The sequence below is a fragment of the Catharus ustulatus genome, chromosome 2 (genome assembly GCF_009819885.2).
Source record: "Catharus ustulatus isolate bCatUst1 chromosome 2, bCatUst1.pri.v2, whole genome shotgun sequence".
Classification (NCBI taxonomy): domain Eukaryota; kingdom Metazoa; phylum Chordata; class Aves; order Passeriformes; family Turdidae; genus Catharus; species Catharus ustulatus.
In genome coordinates this window covers 84,137,767-84,154,543 of record NC_046222.1, presented here as the reverse complement: position 1 = coordinate 84,154,543, position 16,777 = coordinate 84,137,767, and the positions used below count along the sequence as shown (strand labels likewise).

Sequence of the window (16,777 nt, the reverse complement as noted above, 5' to 3'; positions counted from 1 at the left end):
CTAGTTTTTACAAATTGAATGGATCCAAACAATTTAGACAAACAAATACAGCAATAATTTGTGCGCTGCAAGCCATGTTGTAATAATGTTAACAGAGAAAATGAGACTAATAGATTGGCAACTAATCATTGTATGGATAAATAATAAATTAAACACCAAACACAGCTAAAATATACATGTTGGAAATTACAATCGTTGTGCCGAGAGCCTTTACACTTCAGTGCAAAAGAGGACTAAATTAATTTGAAGTATTACATGAAGAAAGGTTTTTTAAAATAAAATCTTCAGAAAACATTCCCTTGAAACCATATCTAAAATAACCAATTCATTAGAAGCTACTTACAAACCAGAAGGCAAGCTGTTGATGGTGATGCCAAATATATACTGAGTGATTTCTACAAGGAGAAGATCAAACAAAGCTGACAGCATCCAAGCGCCCAGTAAAAAAGACTGGAAAGAAAAAAGTTAATTTGAATGAATTCAACAGTTTCAAAATAAGGTTTTAATATACCTATAAATATAAGAAAAAATAAGAAAACCTCTACACTAATTCAATTAAGACGTAATTAATAACGTAATTCCAGGTTTGATTGAAGAATCAAGAGTAAGATTGTTTCCAAAATTAAATTCAATGGGTCTGATATCTTACAACTGATACAGCTGCAAGCTAATAAAAAAAATCCACTGACTGCAAGATATTATCAATATAAATTTATATTTATTAAAACCACATTATCTCTAAGACACTTTAACATGCATTTCTATACAACATGCTAGAAACAAAACTGCAGTATTCAGGAGTACAAAAGTAAACTGTACAGAAAAGTTTCTATTAAAAAAACCCTCAAAACTGGAACTTACTGAAAATTTTCTGCTGCCATATCTTCTTTCAAATATTCTGAAGTTGTAAATGAGCAGACTGCTGCAGAATGTGTCTTTCAAATCAAGACATATTGTTCTTCCACATACAAGTCTCCAAATCTGGAAGATTAATGATAATCATGTTAAGCAACTCCTCCTTCAAGGAAATTCTTTACAGAATTTGTGCTCAGAGGGAATGCAATACTAGAGTCAGATAACACAAATGCAGTTGAGGAGGGAAATAGAGTAGAATGTTATGAAGAATTCAAGAGATCTCTTTAAAATATTTTCAAGGCAGATGTCTAACTGTTGAAATACATAAACAATTGAAATTAACTCAAACACACTTTCAGGTTACTAGTTTACATTTACAAATAAAAATCTAAATCACAACCCTAGTGAATTTAGAATTATAAAAAAATAATTTTGAAGCAACCTCAAGATACAAACTATTACAGTGTAACTTTTCTAAGAAGGTCTAATCAGATCAGCTTGCTCAGGGCCATGTGGAGTCTTGAATATCTCTAAGGATGGAAACTGTTCCTCTATTCCATCAGTCTTACAGTAAAAACGTTTCTCTTTAAATGGAATTTCATGTATTTCAATTCATGCCCATTGCCTCTAGTCCTTTCACTGCGCCTGGCTCCACCTTTTTTGCTCCCTCACATTAGGTATTTACACACACTGGTAAGATCCACCCTAAACTTTCTCTTTCCCACGTTAAACAATCAGCCTTTCCTCATAACACCAAATGCTCCAGCCCCTGATCAGCCTGGTGGCCTTCCACTGAACTCTCTGCAATATGTCAAGGTCAATTTTGTACTCAGGAGCCAAGCACAAGGGACAATACTTCAGACTGCTCTTACTGAGACTGAGATGATCACCATCCAGGCCTCCTTGTGAGGTTCTTCCTAATGCAGCCCAGGATGCTGTTGGGCCTCTTAGTCACAAATGTTGCATTGCTGGCTCATGTTCAATTTAAGCATCCATTAGCACCCTCAGAGCTTTTCTTGTAAAGTGATTTCCAGCTGCTCACCCTGTACTGGTGCATGGTGTTACTCCTCTCTGATGCAGGAGTTTGCATTTGCCTTTGCTGAACTAAGGATCCTACTGACCCTTGTCTCCCCCTCTCAATGGCTGCAGAACTAACAGATGCAACAACTACAAGTTTTACATCACCCACAGGCTTGTTGAGAGAATGCTCTGTCCTACTGTCCAAGTTATAATGAAGACACTAAACAGTGTTGGCCCCAATCCAGTTCACTCACCATTCTCAATATCCCATGTCAACACACCCAATTTTAAATGGTAGCCTGATTACCACCCCTCCTGAAGTCCAGACTGGCAGGGCTATGACCTTGCAGCTGAATATTGCATGACACACACTAACTGAGCAGCCCTCCCACAGACTATGAAAGGCTTCTAGACTTACTGCTCTTTGCTTTAGAGCTGGTTTAAAAAATACATAGATACGATGTAATAAAGATCTGTCACGCACAGCATCTTCCCTGCTCTTAGGGGCCTTCCAAATGAAATGTACTCATCTTCAACTGTAAACTAATTTGTGTGCTCTCTACCAGTTTTAAGAAGTGTTAAAATCCAAAATCCAAAATGTTTGTTCAGCTCCTGAAAAGATTCCTTTCCATTAAACACATCCTTGCAGGTGAATTTTTTCTAAACAAATTCTTTTAAGAGTTCTCATTTCAATATTAGCACCAGATAGGAGTCAAACAATCTGCTTTCTCTGATCTCAGAGGTACACGATATAGTATATAGCTTGCTCCAAAGGCTGTGGCAATAAGTGAAACAACCTAATGAAATAAAAAAATCCAAACTTACAAAGCACCACAATAAAAATGTCATAGTTTTCACAGATACTTGCAAGTGTTTATAATTAAGACACAGCAGAGATGTTTTCTTTGAATAAAATGCAGCTACTACTGTTTTTCAGCAGATCAAACACATGAAAAGACAGAATTCTTCTGAAGACAAATCACAAAACAAACAAATAAACAAATCCCAAACCCACACAATTTCCATTTAAAACTTGAATAGTTTCTCAGACTTTTTCATTCCCTTCCCCAAACACTCGCCTGTAACTTTTTAAAAGGCAGACATCATTCATGTATTTTCACTGCACAGCATCAGCAAGACACTTTGAAAATATGAGTAGTCCTCTTGCAGAGTTGTAATTTATTATTACAATAAAGCTCTTGTTCTTGACAGGAAAGATTACAGAGAGTGCAATAGCACAAAGCATCACTGGCTAGGTCTAATAATCTTCTAAAGCTTACAGGCTACAGCTGGCATCCTCAAATACATTAATTTGATTACATACCTTTTGTTTGATGCAATTGTAAAATCTGTGGGGTAAGATAAACACAAACGCATTTGCTGACCCTTCTCAATTGAGCAGTAGTTTGCCACTTCCAAAATTTAAAAACATCCAAAAACAAATACCCGCAAAATTCATCTAATCTTTTTTAAGTGCATTGTTTCAACATTTAGAGCTGATACTGTAGGATCCTCAATTAAATTTAAAATAAAACCTTACCAGATACAATACCTAAAAGATAGAGCATCTTAGTTTGAAACAGGAATGACTAAGAAATTAACCAATTCAACCAATTACTGATGAGCAGGACAAAACTCCCCCATCACCTGGAATTTTCAATTTAGAAGCAGCAGTTCTATTCAACAGGCAAAGTTTAGTTTTCCACAACTAACTACAACAGTTAGTTAGAGAATGCAAGTTGTGGCCTCCATTGTTAAAATAAATAATTTATAATCAGCATGCCTAATCAAAATAGCCCTCTTCAGCCTCAAAAATTAGGCACAATAGGACACTGACATTCATATCAAAATACTTGTATTATTGAATGTGCTAAGTCACACTTCATTCACAGCAAGCTTCCAAATGCCAATACGTGAAAGGAAAAACGACACAAACCAATTAATTTCCTAAACAAGAAAAAGAAGTGAAAAGCTATGTTGATTGTTTCAGAGCAGTTTTTCTCATGTTTTCCAAAAAGTAGCATACCGGAGTGACATAAAAAAGGTATGACCAAGCTGGTCTACAGCAGTGAACAAAGGGAAAGAACCAGAGGACAAACAGACTGTGGGGAAAAATTGCATAGGAAATCACAATTTGCACAAAGTGAGCACACTCTTACCTGAAAATCCTCTTTTACAGCTTGTAGGTTATACGCAAAGAACTTCTGATAGTGTTGGAAGAGCAGAGTCAATAGAATCGAGATGGCACTTGGGACTAGTAACAAACTCTTTGACAAAGGCGCTTTATCTTAAAGACAAAACAAATAAACAATCAAACCACTTTAGAGAAAAGTCTTTCACATTCAAAAAGTGACATATTTAAACAGGTGACTGGAAGACATAATAGCAGTGACATCGCCTTGACTTTTTAGCTCAACAACTTCCCAAGTTCTCAAAAACTTCTGAATAGATAGGAAGAACACGCTAATCAAAGGAAATGTTTAGAGATACTACTGACAGTTAAATATTAACCAGACATTTTGTTTCCAACATTGTCTCATGAAATTGGCTACAATTAATCCTAAATTCTTTGCACCTACAGAGGTCACGTCCTCCTATCTAAGGCTCAATCGCACTTCAGGAAATAAAATAATCACTCTTTTTTCTTGCAAAATATGCACACACATCTAGTTAAACACTTCTGTTTCCTTTGCATTAGGGATTAAGATCAGCTTTTTCTTAGAGGCTATGAAGCAAGAACCATTTGAATAAACAGACTTTCTCATCACTCCACTTAGATCCACCATTCAAGGAAACATACCTAAGTCAATTTACATGATATTCATCTTCCTTCTATTCAATCATTACAATTATTCATAAATAAATTACTAGATGAGGATGTTTGTGAAATCAGAACTTCTTTCCCTCTAGGGGCATGACTTTCAGAAAGGACACTCAGAAGACAGCAAGCAAAAACCAACAAAATCTGCAATATACATTTCATATTTACTAAAACCTGCCAAGTAGAATATCCAGCAGGAGCATAGCCAGCAATTCACTCTAACCTGTTTGTGCAGCTGATGCAAAAAAACACAAACTCTTGCCCAACAACTCAAGCCAACACAGAGACTGTGAAATATTGTTTATTCTATGACTTTTTTTCCTTTTCACATATGCAACCTGAATCACATTTAATTCCTTTCCAAACACCTCAGCTATGGCACAGAATCCATTCATTTTCAGACAACTCTTTTTGCAGGGTATTACAAAAATCCATAGTTCTGTTGTCAGTCTTCTTAACATAATAAAAGGAACAATCAGATTACTTTAAAAGTACTAATGGGGAGTAAAGAGCAGGAGCACAGAAGGAACAAAACTGCATGAAACAGTGTAATACAATAAACGTTTACTACCTGTCCAGATTAAAGTGAATACCATGGAGGATTTTTTCAACATCTGCTGCACACTAGAACAGTGAACTGCTAGAAAAAGCAGACAGCACCAAAGAAAATATTTTAATTATGGCACAATCCCACTGCCATTGAAAATATGGCTCATAGTTTAGGCATGATCCTCATCCAAGTATTAATTGATGACTTCAAGAACAACTTTGATGGGCACTGTTAGTTATTCACCACCTTGAAGTCTGCAGTCTTCTGATGTTCATCATGGGAAGAAAACATCTCTGTGTCTATCATAATGAAAACTTCTACTTAAAACTATTAATTCAGTCCACACCCATACCTTTTTGAGTTAATTATTTAAACAAGCAGTTTCATTTAAGCAAGTATAGCCTTGAAGAACTATCCTTTTATAGAAAGGCAGTGACTTGGATTGACATAGGTTGATGATACTGGGCTAAATATAAGCTCTACTTTTATGATTGTATGAGACACCCAGGCGGAAAGTCTGGCTGATTCTTTTTTTTTTAATGCAAGAAAACTGCCCGCATTCCAATCTAAGCACCTTTCTTTGGGTTTTGGTGTTTTTTACCTCTCCAAAAATAAAGTCTATACTCTTTAGACATTGGGTTTTTTAAATTATTCATTCCTCTGACTCAGTTGAGCTTTTCAAACCATCTGAAGCCATCAGAGTCCTGTACAACACTGGGGAGAAAAAAGAAGCTGGAGCTTCCTGAAAGCTACTAAGCAGACAATGCACATACATATTAATTTGAAACCTCAAGCAATACTCCTTCAGTTAACTTAGTTAAATTAACATTTCTTATCGTGAAAAGGTCAATTTTATAATCAGGATACAGATTTTTGAAACTAGGAAGTACAGCCTAACTCAGAAGAATTGTAATAATCACAACAGTAAGTATTTCTAAATCAAAGCTCGATAAAATTATTTTACTATCAAATGCATTTATGTTATTTCATGAATTTTCAGAAATTTTCACAAGAACTAATTAAACCTGTAAAACATTTTACATAAGGATCACATTACCACAGAGACACATGACAACAAAGTCTCTAGATATCCCAGTGTGACTATATTTTTCTATACAGGTTTAATAGGTAGATTTTACAATTTTTTATTGGTAGATAATTTTTACATTATAGGTAATATACACTTGAAACACTTTCTCCTTTCAAGTTAATTCCTAATTTGAATGCTTTCAAAAATAACCAACCAACAGAACCTGTTTTCTCCAGAAGTGTGAACACACATTTTTATTAAGAGCCTCCTTTTAGCTTTCAGCATAGACACTTTAAACCCTGATACAGAGGAAAAGTACTTATTATTAGATGTGTCATCAAGTGAAAAACCACAGAAGCAACTAACCCATGAATCTGATTGTCACCCACAGGGAACATCACGTGAGTGATGGAAACTTCTACTCTCCAGTTTCTCATAATGCCATCATGGTTGAGAAGCTCATTCTTGTCTAGTGAACTTGAAAAATATAATAATGCATCCTCTTGAAATTCTTTTTCCAAGTGTTTCACTGCACAGTGTAGCAGTTTTGCTTTGTCCCTCAACAGCATATAGATCCTTCTCAAGGACTACTGTGAGGTCGCAGGGAAGGAGCAACCTTCCCACTACTATGGAATGCCTCAACTGTGTCAGACCAGAAATGACAAACAATGCCAGATTTTGCACAACTGGGCATTCAAGTCAAATTCCTTACTTACAATGCTAAGGTAAAATTTAGAAAGCAGAATTCTAATTCAATGAATGTGCAACCATTGTGAGATGTGTGAGATGGAAATAGTTACCACAAGTCTACCAGGGCACCAGTCTGCTGGCAGCACCAATGCAAATGTGCACAAGAAAAAAAAAAATCACAGTATCTTTATACCACATAAAGAAAGAAGAATGAAAGGATAAATACTCATTTTGACCTTGAAAGTTAAAATATATCAAATACTGTCTTCAAAGATCTTGGAATAAATTTGCAAGCCCAAAGTGCTCCTTGAGTGGCATTTCTTTCAAACAACAGTCAGTTATAGCACTGGTGCTGCAACACATCTACTGAGTGCACACCTAAGCACACAGATAACTTTTGTTAATAGCCAGCAGAATATGCCTATGCTATGATGAAGAGCAAAGAATTAGCTTCCACGACTGAACTTTGGTTCCTCCTGGTGCAACGGAAGAGTTCTACCCCAAAACTGCCCTCATAATCTCATGGGCAAATGTCCCAACATTCACACTACCAACCGTGCAATACAAAGCAGATCCTAAAATGTGACATAAATGAGAAAAATTCTTCTAAGCCTCTACATTTCATCACTGCACTTATTACAAAGCCCACAGATTCTCCTCTTCCACAAGCTATGACTCTGCTGGTTGCCAGTGCCTCTTTTAAAGGACAAAGAGTGAAAGATACAAGTGTCCATCTGTCACAAACAGGGAGATTTATGGCACAATTGCCTGAGCTGCAGCTTCAGAAATCATCCCAGCACTAATGGCAAGAATGAGAAGCTGCAGCAACAGCTACAGTTTTTGAAATTATTTCCTGTTCCTGCCTGCTCACTACTCGCAGGTGAAGAGACAGCAGATGGGCAGAGCAAAACAGGCAGCTAGAGCAAGCTACTGTTGCAGAAGAGCTCTTGCAGGAACAACTCCACCCCCTGGACTGCTATTCAAGGCTCAAGAATCAAGTGTTGACTTAGGAGACGACCTCATTGCCAGCTGATGTGATGAGCCAGCTGATGAGCAGCGGCTGCAGAAGCTCAAATTAGCTCAGGGCAATTTCTGTGGGGATCCCTACTGAGCTTACACCACAGCTGCAGACAAAACATGCTGTGTAACAACTCTTTTTTCCCACTATCATCGGCAACTCTCCCAAACCCAGCTGCTATAAGGCAGGCATGCCACTTTCAAACAGGCAATTAACTTCTGGGGGCTACTATAATGGCACCAAATACCCACAAACCAGTTTTTAAATGCTTATACACAAGATCTGTAAATTAAACCGTAACTGATACACATCTGAGTGCACAGTATTTCCCAAACACACTTATGGAGTCTGCACTTTGGGTGACTGTATTTCCTGCATTCAACCACCATGTAGATATGAATCTACTGTATTCCAAGACCTGTCCAAAAATCTGCAGTGGGCTCACCAACCAGCAGTGATGTTTGTTTGCAAGTGAAAACAGTATCACTGCAGGAATAGTTTATCACCAAATGCTTCTAAATTCCAGAAGCTGAGAGGTGAATAATATTAGTATTAATAAAGTTAATAGAGAAACTTGTGATCATGCTTTAAGTCTATTTTTCAAAGGCACAGGTAAGAGTGTAATCACTTTTCTATACATTTACTGTTTAGAAAACTGCTAGGTGTAGCCTAGATCACAAACTATTAAAAAAAAAAAAGAAAAAAGAGAGATGCGAAAAGAAAAAAAAAAGGAAAATCTGTTTCTAAAAGCAACACTTGAAATAGAAACAGAATCAGGTTGAAAATAACAAAAATATTCACCCCGTTCAGCAAACTTTTTTTTTCTTCCGACCAGAGAGCCATGTTACCGTACTACTTTCAGTATACACTGTCAGAAATATCAGGTTTGGCTACACCACAAGACCATGTGGACATCCCCACATAAGCTTGAAATTAAATGAGCTAGCTCTGCAAAAGCAGAATAGCCACAGTTTTGTGGCCTTCAATGCTATGCTGCTCTGAGGGCTCAAGCTAACCAGGCTGCACTGTGGCATGCTGATGTACAAGCTAATTTGCTTTCCCTTATAGTACTGTACTGCATAATACTGCTATGCACAAAAGTCTTATGTATTCAGTACATGCTTCATTTTTCCTTCAGTCATACCACAAAGCATTAATTTACATAGCTTTATTATTTTCCCGACGCCTCTGCACAACAGAGTTCAGTTCTGCCAGTTATGCAAGCAGAGGAACACAGAGATCCCTTCTTGCCTTGGGGATTTTTAACAAATTGCTAGCACTGCACTACAAGGTTCACAGAGGCAAAAGCCTAAGTTGCACTAGCGAGTTCAAATGATTCTCCCCACTCCTACTACAAGAAATAGCTTGTGTGCAGTAGTCTACATAGTCAAATACTTTCCAGATGTAACAAGTGTATATGGTTTAAAAGAAGGACTCAATTTTTACCTTAATAATGAATAACTCTTTACAGGCTTTCCTATTAGACTCCTGTGTGGTACATGAACAGCATGAAGAATACTGGGAGGCGCTATTACAATGTCTACAGAAAGGTTTTGTGTTGGACTAACTGGTTTAAACTACTGGTAAGACATTTGCATGTTAAAATGGAAAGCCTTCCTGTGTATCATATTTTGCTCCTGGGATGCAGCCTCTTGGCAAACTAAGCAGCATTACAGTAAAGCAAACAGTCCGGCCATTCACACACTCATGTGAGTGAAAACACTTTGCAGAACTGCTCAAGTGTTTCAGCAGCATTGTTCACTGGACTGAAGCACCAGCAGACTGCAAGACAAGTAACCAGTCTGGGTATGACACCACAGCCCACCTCTCCAGCACACCTAAAGCCAGGTGCGCCAGGATGCCCTCTGAACACACTGCAATGCTCTTTGACAAGTCAGCTCAACTTGTTAGTGTTCTGATAAGCCATTTGCATGGCTTATCATCTGTGCTGTGTCTCCTACTAGTACCCACAGCCACTGGTTCTTTTTCCCAGAGAATACCAGCTCCTCCAATATTTCACATAACAGAAACAGTTTCCATAGCAAGGGCAAATTGTCCTTCTAAAAGGTGCTGTCTTTTGTTTCCTGGCTTCCCTATCTCATGGTTGCACCATGTACCAGGTATGTTTATTTTTACATTTACATCTCCTCATCTCAACATTATAGATGTTAATCAGTCTGTCAGAGATGGCACAGCAGGCTGCAGGAGCCTTCAGTGTGACCTGGCACAATCATTGCTATTGCTGCTGAACCAGGTGTCCACTTCTTTTATTCAGGGTCACTGACACAGGTCCCATTACCCACAGATACTGCCTTCAGCCAGAGGTTGCCAAGCTCCAGGAGCAGAACACACATATACAGTTCCCTGGTGCAACACCAGGCACCAATTCATTAACTACCTAAACCATCAGATTCTGTGCATCAGTGACAGAATCCCACACACCTGCTGCTACTGCAGCAACTTCTGCTACACACAGAGAAACAAGTCCGAGGGCACAGGGACACCTGAAACTGCCACAGTCTGCCCTAGGTGAGCATATATCACTGCACCTAAACCCATGCCTCTACTGGAGTCTGTCAGTGTACCAGCCAGGTCTTATTGTAAAAACCCACTTTAGGTCAACAGGGAAGTTCAGTTATATTCGTTTCTAAGAAGGAAAAAAAAAAAGTACAGTAATTTCAAGATTATAAGCCGCACCATTTTGACTAAAACTTTGGTCTGAACCCGGAGTGCGCTTTATAATCAGGTGGGGCTTATATATGGACAAAGAATGAAAAGATGCTGTTTTAGTTTGGAGGACAGGTGTCTGCTGAAAAAGGCAGGCGCTTCTGTTTGAAATGGAGAATGTAAACCCCCTCTCTCCAAATTATTATAATTTTGAAATCAAGGGGCTTTCAGGCAAAGACATGGGAATTAGGAATAACAGTTCTTTTCTAGGGAAATTAAAATAGAAATACAGTACTACAAAGAAACAAACTCCAAACCCTGACAAAGTCAGAGTACAACCTGACACCCTGTCAGGCAGGGTGTTGGTAGCAGTCCCATTAAATGGTGGCTGCATCCTCCTGCAGTGACAGATGTGATTCAGTTGGAGCAGTGCTCCTGTAGAAGGTGCAGTTTCCCTCTAAAGGTCCAGTGGTGATGTAGAGAAATCCAGTTTTCCTCTGGATTCCAGTGGAGAAAGGGGCTACCTTAGTGTCCCAAAACCTCTGTTTTTATCTTGGTAAGAAATGCTGGGCTCTTCCCCCTGGCTGGAGTAACTTCCAATGGGATGCAGTAATTTTATCAGTCCCACAGTGGGACTCGATGGGCCATTAGCAGAAAATGACTCACTGGAGCAAGGATGGGTTGTGAAAAGATAACAATGCCCCACCTGGTTTCAATGGATGGCCCACTAGCAGAATATCTCCCACAGAGATAAGGATCACTGCCCCCACCCTCAACAGATGGTGATAGAACAGATACCTTTTATCACACTCTGTATTGTAATGCGCGGCTTATAATCAGGTGTGACTTATGTATGGACAAAGAATGAAAAGTTGCTGGCACCCGGAAGTGCGGCTTATACTCAGTGTGGCTTATAATCGTGAAATTACTGTACATCATTGGGTATGAAGCTGTGTCAGGGAAGGTTTAGGTTGGAAAGGTTCTTTAGTGAGTGACCAGGCACTGGAACAGGCTCCCCAGTGAGGTGGTCACAGCACCAGCCTGACAGAGTTCAAGAAGCATTTCGACAGTGCTCTCAGGCTCATGTTGTCATATTTGGGCTGTCCTGTGCAAGGCTAGAAGTTGTACTTGATAATCCTTGTGAGTCTTTTACAGATCAGGATATTCTATGATTCTATGATTTTCTTTCTTTCTTTCTTTTTCCCTACCATAAATATGTTTCTTATGACAACCATTTCCCACTCATCCTTCTGATGGACCAAACCTGGAAAACCTGTAAACTTGTAAATATTGACCATGACATTCTACCCATTCAGTCTAACAAGGATACCTTTGTTCCTACATTCTTTCTTGTACAATTATACACAGACACATGCCATTGTAAAGTCCCTACATTATCTATTGGGGGACATGGGGAGTGATGAAAAACCAGGAGTTTCAAATCAAGGTACAGTATTATCAGATCCATCTGAAAAAACACTCTTCCCTTCCCTGGATTCCTCATACAAAATACAGCTACAACTAACACCCCTTTTAAAATGCTGGAATTATTCCCCCCTAGTCATAGGATACTTTCACACTCAAATGGATTTCACAGAATCAATTAAGCTGCAAAAGACCTCTGAGTTCATCAAGTCCAACCTGTGACCAAACTGTCGACCATGTTGTCAGCACGACCACGGCACTGAGAGCTACATTCCAGTCTTTTCTTAAACATCTCCAGGGATGGTGATTCCACCACCTCCTCGGGCGGCCCATTCCAGTATCTAATGATCCCTGTGAAGAAATTCCTCCCAATGTCCAACCTGAACCTCCCGTGGTACAGCTTGAGGCTAAGTCCTCTCATCTTGTCCTGTCACTGGTTACCTGGGAGAAGAGGCACTTTGCGTCCTTTCAGGTATCTGTAAAAAGTGATAAGATCACCCCTGAACCTCCTTTTCTCCAGGCAAAACAACCCCAGCTCCCTCACCCACTCCTTATAGGACATGCACTCCAGACGCTTCATCAGCTCCACTGCTCTTCTCTGGACATGCTACAACACTCCAACATCCTTCCTAAACGGAGGGGTCCAGAACTGGACACAGTACCCAAGGTGTGGCCTCACCAGTGCTGAGTACAGAGGGACAATCACTGTCCTGGTCCTGCTGGCCACAGTATGGCTGCTACAGGCCAGGATGCCATTGGCCTTCTTGGCCACCTGGGCACACTGACTCATGCTCAACTGGCTGTCAACCAGCACCAGGACATTTTCCTCTGGGAAGTTTTCCAGCCACTCTTCTCCAGACCTGTAGTGCTGCCTGGGGTGGTTGTGACCCAAGCGCAGAACCCGGCACTTGACCTTTCTGAACTTCATACTGCTGGGTCTTGGCCCATTGACCCAGCCTGTTCAGACACCCCTGCAGAGCTTTCCTGCCCTCCAGCAGACGGACACCCCCACTTGTTTTGTACGGAGCACGCAGTTAGTCAGCAAAGCTTTGACTTATCATTTGTCCTCGCCTGCTCTTAGGACTGTGGTGCCCAAGTCCACACCGCAGCCAGGTCAGCTCCTCACTGCTGCTTCCAGACGCTGCAGATTCTGTGCCCTGTAAACAGGCTCAGAGCCAACCCCAGATACCTGTGAAGTCATTTCAGCAGCACCCGGACATGAAATTATTTACACGTGCTGTGCGTAAAAATAAAGCTAAGCAGAGATAGAGACACGTTAGTCTTTACGTCTGCATTCTCGATAGACTGTTTTTTTTTTAATATAAGTTTAATTTCACATTAAGAAAAGAGGATTTTTTTTGCATTTTTCTGATAAGTATCTTGACATGGAGGTCTATATCGACGTATGCAAACACATATAAACACACAGAGAGACACAGACACACACCGACATGCAGACACATACACAGGCAAACACATACACAGACACACCCGCGGCTCCTCCCGCCGTCACGCAGTTTAAAAGTCCAGCCAAGAGGGGACCGAAGCCAGCGGCTCCCCCGGGGCCGGAGGCGGCAGCGCCGCCCGCGTTCCCACCCCTGGCCGCCGCCCTCCCCGGACCGCGGCGGGGCCGGTACTCACAGAACCCGTTGGAGCCGGTGCTGGTGAACATGGCAGCGGCCCGGCCCGGCCCGGCCGGCGGGCGCGGCTGGCGGAGCCCCCGAGCTCGGGCAGCCCCCGAGGAGCCGCGGCGGGCCGGGGCCGGGGCCGGCGCTGGGAGGGTAAGGCGGCCGCGATGGGCCAAACTCCGCCGCCAGGCGACCGGGCGGCGCCCCCTGCCGGGCCCGCCGGGGGGCGCGGGCGGCGCTGCGGTGTGCCGGCCTTGTCTGTAATTACTCCTGTCTTCAGAAATGGACAGAACTTCTTTCCCATGAGGGTGGCGGAGCACTGGGACAGGCTGCCCAGGGAGGCTGTGGGGTCTCCCTCTCTGGACACGTCCAAAACCCACCTGGACACGTTCCAGAGTCACCTGCTCCAGGTGACCTTGCCTTGGCGAGGGCGTTGGACTAAACCATCTCCAGAAGCCGCTTCCAGCCCTAACTGTTCTGTGATTTCGTGATTCAACGCGATTTAAATTTTAAATTGGTAGGTGCCTGGAGGAAGCCTGACTCCTTACACTTTGGAAAACTCTGTCCCTCGAGGCTCAGCCTAATCTGGGGAGCCCGGCAGGTAAATGTCTCGTTGGGAGCCGTGGGTAGGCTGTCATTACAGCTAATGGAGGCAAAGTCCATACAGAGTTTGGAGAGCTTCTCAGGTGCCAAATGAAGGTGCCTGCTTTAGGATCAATTTAATTGCTCCCCAGGCCCCCCCAAGGGACCACATCGCACAGACCACCACGAGCTCTAATGGCACATCAGACTCCAGCTCTAACACCCTGGTAGGCACCCCATTATGAGGTGAGCCAAATTCCCCATTTCATAGGAGATATGGTTATCTTATGATACTGAAACTAAATTTCACTGATATTTTCAATGAAAATGTAGAAATCACACTTCAGCGAAATAAGTCATACCAGGCATTTAAAAAGGTGACAGTGCTTAGCAGCACAAGGTGTGTGTGCTTTGGGTTTGTGGGGTGATGGAACTGTGGGCCTCAAAGTCCCATTTATCTTATTGCAATACAAGACTGAAAACAAATGTTTGTCAGCTAGGTAACAATTTTTGAGTATTAGTAACCAGTAGTAAAATAGTAAAAAATTTTAGGTAAGTCATATATTTCTTATATTCTATAAATTTTGTTATATACCATAAAAAAGCATTTTAATATTTGCATTCAAATGCGACTTTTAGCTAGCACTCAGAAATGCTGAGTTCTTGAATCTTTGTAAACATAATCTCTTAAACACTGCCAAGGGGACATAAAAAGACCTTATGCTTTGGTCCACAAAAACTTCAGCTAAAATCAGCATATTAGCAAGTATTTTTAAAATGGCCAATTTCCAGCACTAACTTCAGGTTTTTGTTGCTCACTTATCCTCTCTGTACAAGGCCGGCATCAGGCAGGTGGGATTAGGATTTACAATCCGCTCACAGAGCAGGAGGTATTGTCTAAACCAGCCAGGAGGAAGAGACAAAGAGATAGAACATTGGAAATCCTGACTTATCCCAAGCTGAGGTTCTTTTCAAAAAGAATCTAAGTTGGATTCACAGCATGAAACCCATCGTGTACTTTGTGTCTTTGGCTACAGACAACCAGCTCACTCTCTGCTGTTAAAGCACAACTGGAAGAAATGATTTGCTACAGAAATTTTCCTTCTTTCTTTCAAATGCAAATGACTCTGGCTGCTGTATGCTACATATGCAAACTCTGTCTTGCCAATGCACTGCTGAATGGCTGTAACCACACAAAAGTAACAGGCAACCCTCATTTCTAAGGAATGGAAGGTAAATAAGGAGGTGCAAAGCTTGTAATAGTTCCTGCGTGAAACCTCTTTGGGAAAAGCTTGGGTGCCTCCTGAAGCTTTAGGGATCTAATGAGGTACTCATGGCTTAATTAATTAACATTTTGAACTTTTTTGACTAACCTCCACTTAAAGTAATTAAGCCATTTTGTCGATCTGGCTTTACTATAGGTGAGGATAAAACCTGAAAACTTTTCCAGTATTGCCTGTGTAATAGGCTTAGGAATGTTGTTTCAGTGCTGAAGATAAACATTGCTTTTATTTCTTTTCACAGTCTCACAGAATTGAGTGGCAGAACAATCATTATTTAGAAGTTTACAGTCCTAAGAGCCAAGACCTAGTGTTTTTCTGTTTTACAGGCTATGTTTTGATGATTTCCCTAGATTGATGTCCTGTAAGGTAATCATATTAGAGGGATTCTCCTCTGCAACGTCAGGTGCTGGAATTGGATTCAAGTCATAATCACTGAACATACTAGAGACTTAGGCATGTATTCCACTGAATGAGGATGCATTTTGGAAATGTTTAAGGGCCATATTGAAAGCAGCTCTGTGGACTTGTTATTATTGACCAATACAGCAAAGCTGAATGAGTAGCAATAGCTGGCAAGCTTCTCCCAACAGCAAACCAAAACTCTTGCAGATTTGTCAATACTGCTGGAATGCAGGGAGCTGTCAATCTATTTGCTGCTATATTATAAATGTCTACAAATACATTACAGAGTCTGAGAAACCCCTGATGCTATCCCTTGTTTAAAAAAAATATTTATTATTATGTCAGTACTTTTTGGATTAGAGCAGATGAGATCCACTATGTATTTTTGAGAAAACTGCACATCTCTTGCTAATAATTATAGTTTAACATGCTGATTGAATAGTAGAGGAAATGTAGTTTTTGCCCTCAGATGGAGTGCCAAGCAGAGAAATATCACAACACCATCGCTGTCAACTGGTAGCATGTAATAAGAATTAAGCAAATTATTTGCATTAAGTATACAGTGCTGACTGCTTTGGAGTTAAATGAAACCATCAGTCCTCAGGCTTGCCTTGGAACATATCCCAGAATAGGAAGGCTAGCACTTATCTACTAATCTACTCAGAACAAGCTTAGAAGGCTTTGACACTGCTCAAATGTCAGCTTGAATATCACCCATTTGTTTATTACATCTAGTTAGTGGGGTCAATGTGGTATGGCCAAAAGAAAGTTGTTTGAATTTCATGCGCAAAAAAAAGTCTCAGGAG

At 40.7% G+C, this 16,777-nt stretch overlaps 1 protein-coding gene across 4 annotated transcripts in view; it reads right to left on the bottom strand.

The window, feature by feature from the left end:
• The window catches only part of UBAC2 (UBA domain containing 2), a 117,074-nt gene that overhangs the window by 80,054 nt on the left and 20,243 nt on the right, over nucleotides 1-16,777 (bottom strand). For 2 of the 4 annotated variants that reach the window (XM_033051306.2, XM_042778984.1), the window contains exons 1-4: nucleotides 12,293-12,512; nucleotides 4,035-4,162; nucleotides 862-981; nucleotides 344-450 (exon numbers count right to left, since the gene is read on the bottom strand). In XM_033051306.2, coding sequence (XP_032907197.1) covers nucleotides 344-450; nucleotides 862-981; nucleotides 4,035-4,162; nucleotides 12,293-12,497 — 560 coding nt within the window. In that variant the 5' untranslated portion in view covers nucleotides 12,498-12,512. Of the gene's footprint in view, nucleotides 1-343; nucleotides 451-861; nucleotides 982-4,034; nucleotides 4,163-12,292; nucleotides 12,513-13,717; nucleotides 13,801-16,777 lie in introns of those variants that run through there. The other 2 variants (XM_033051307.2, XM_042778985.1) reach the window with 2 other exon arrangements.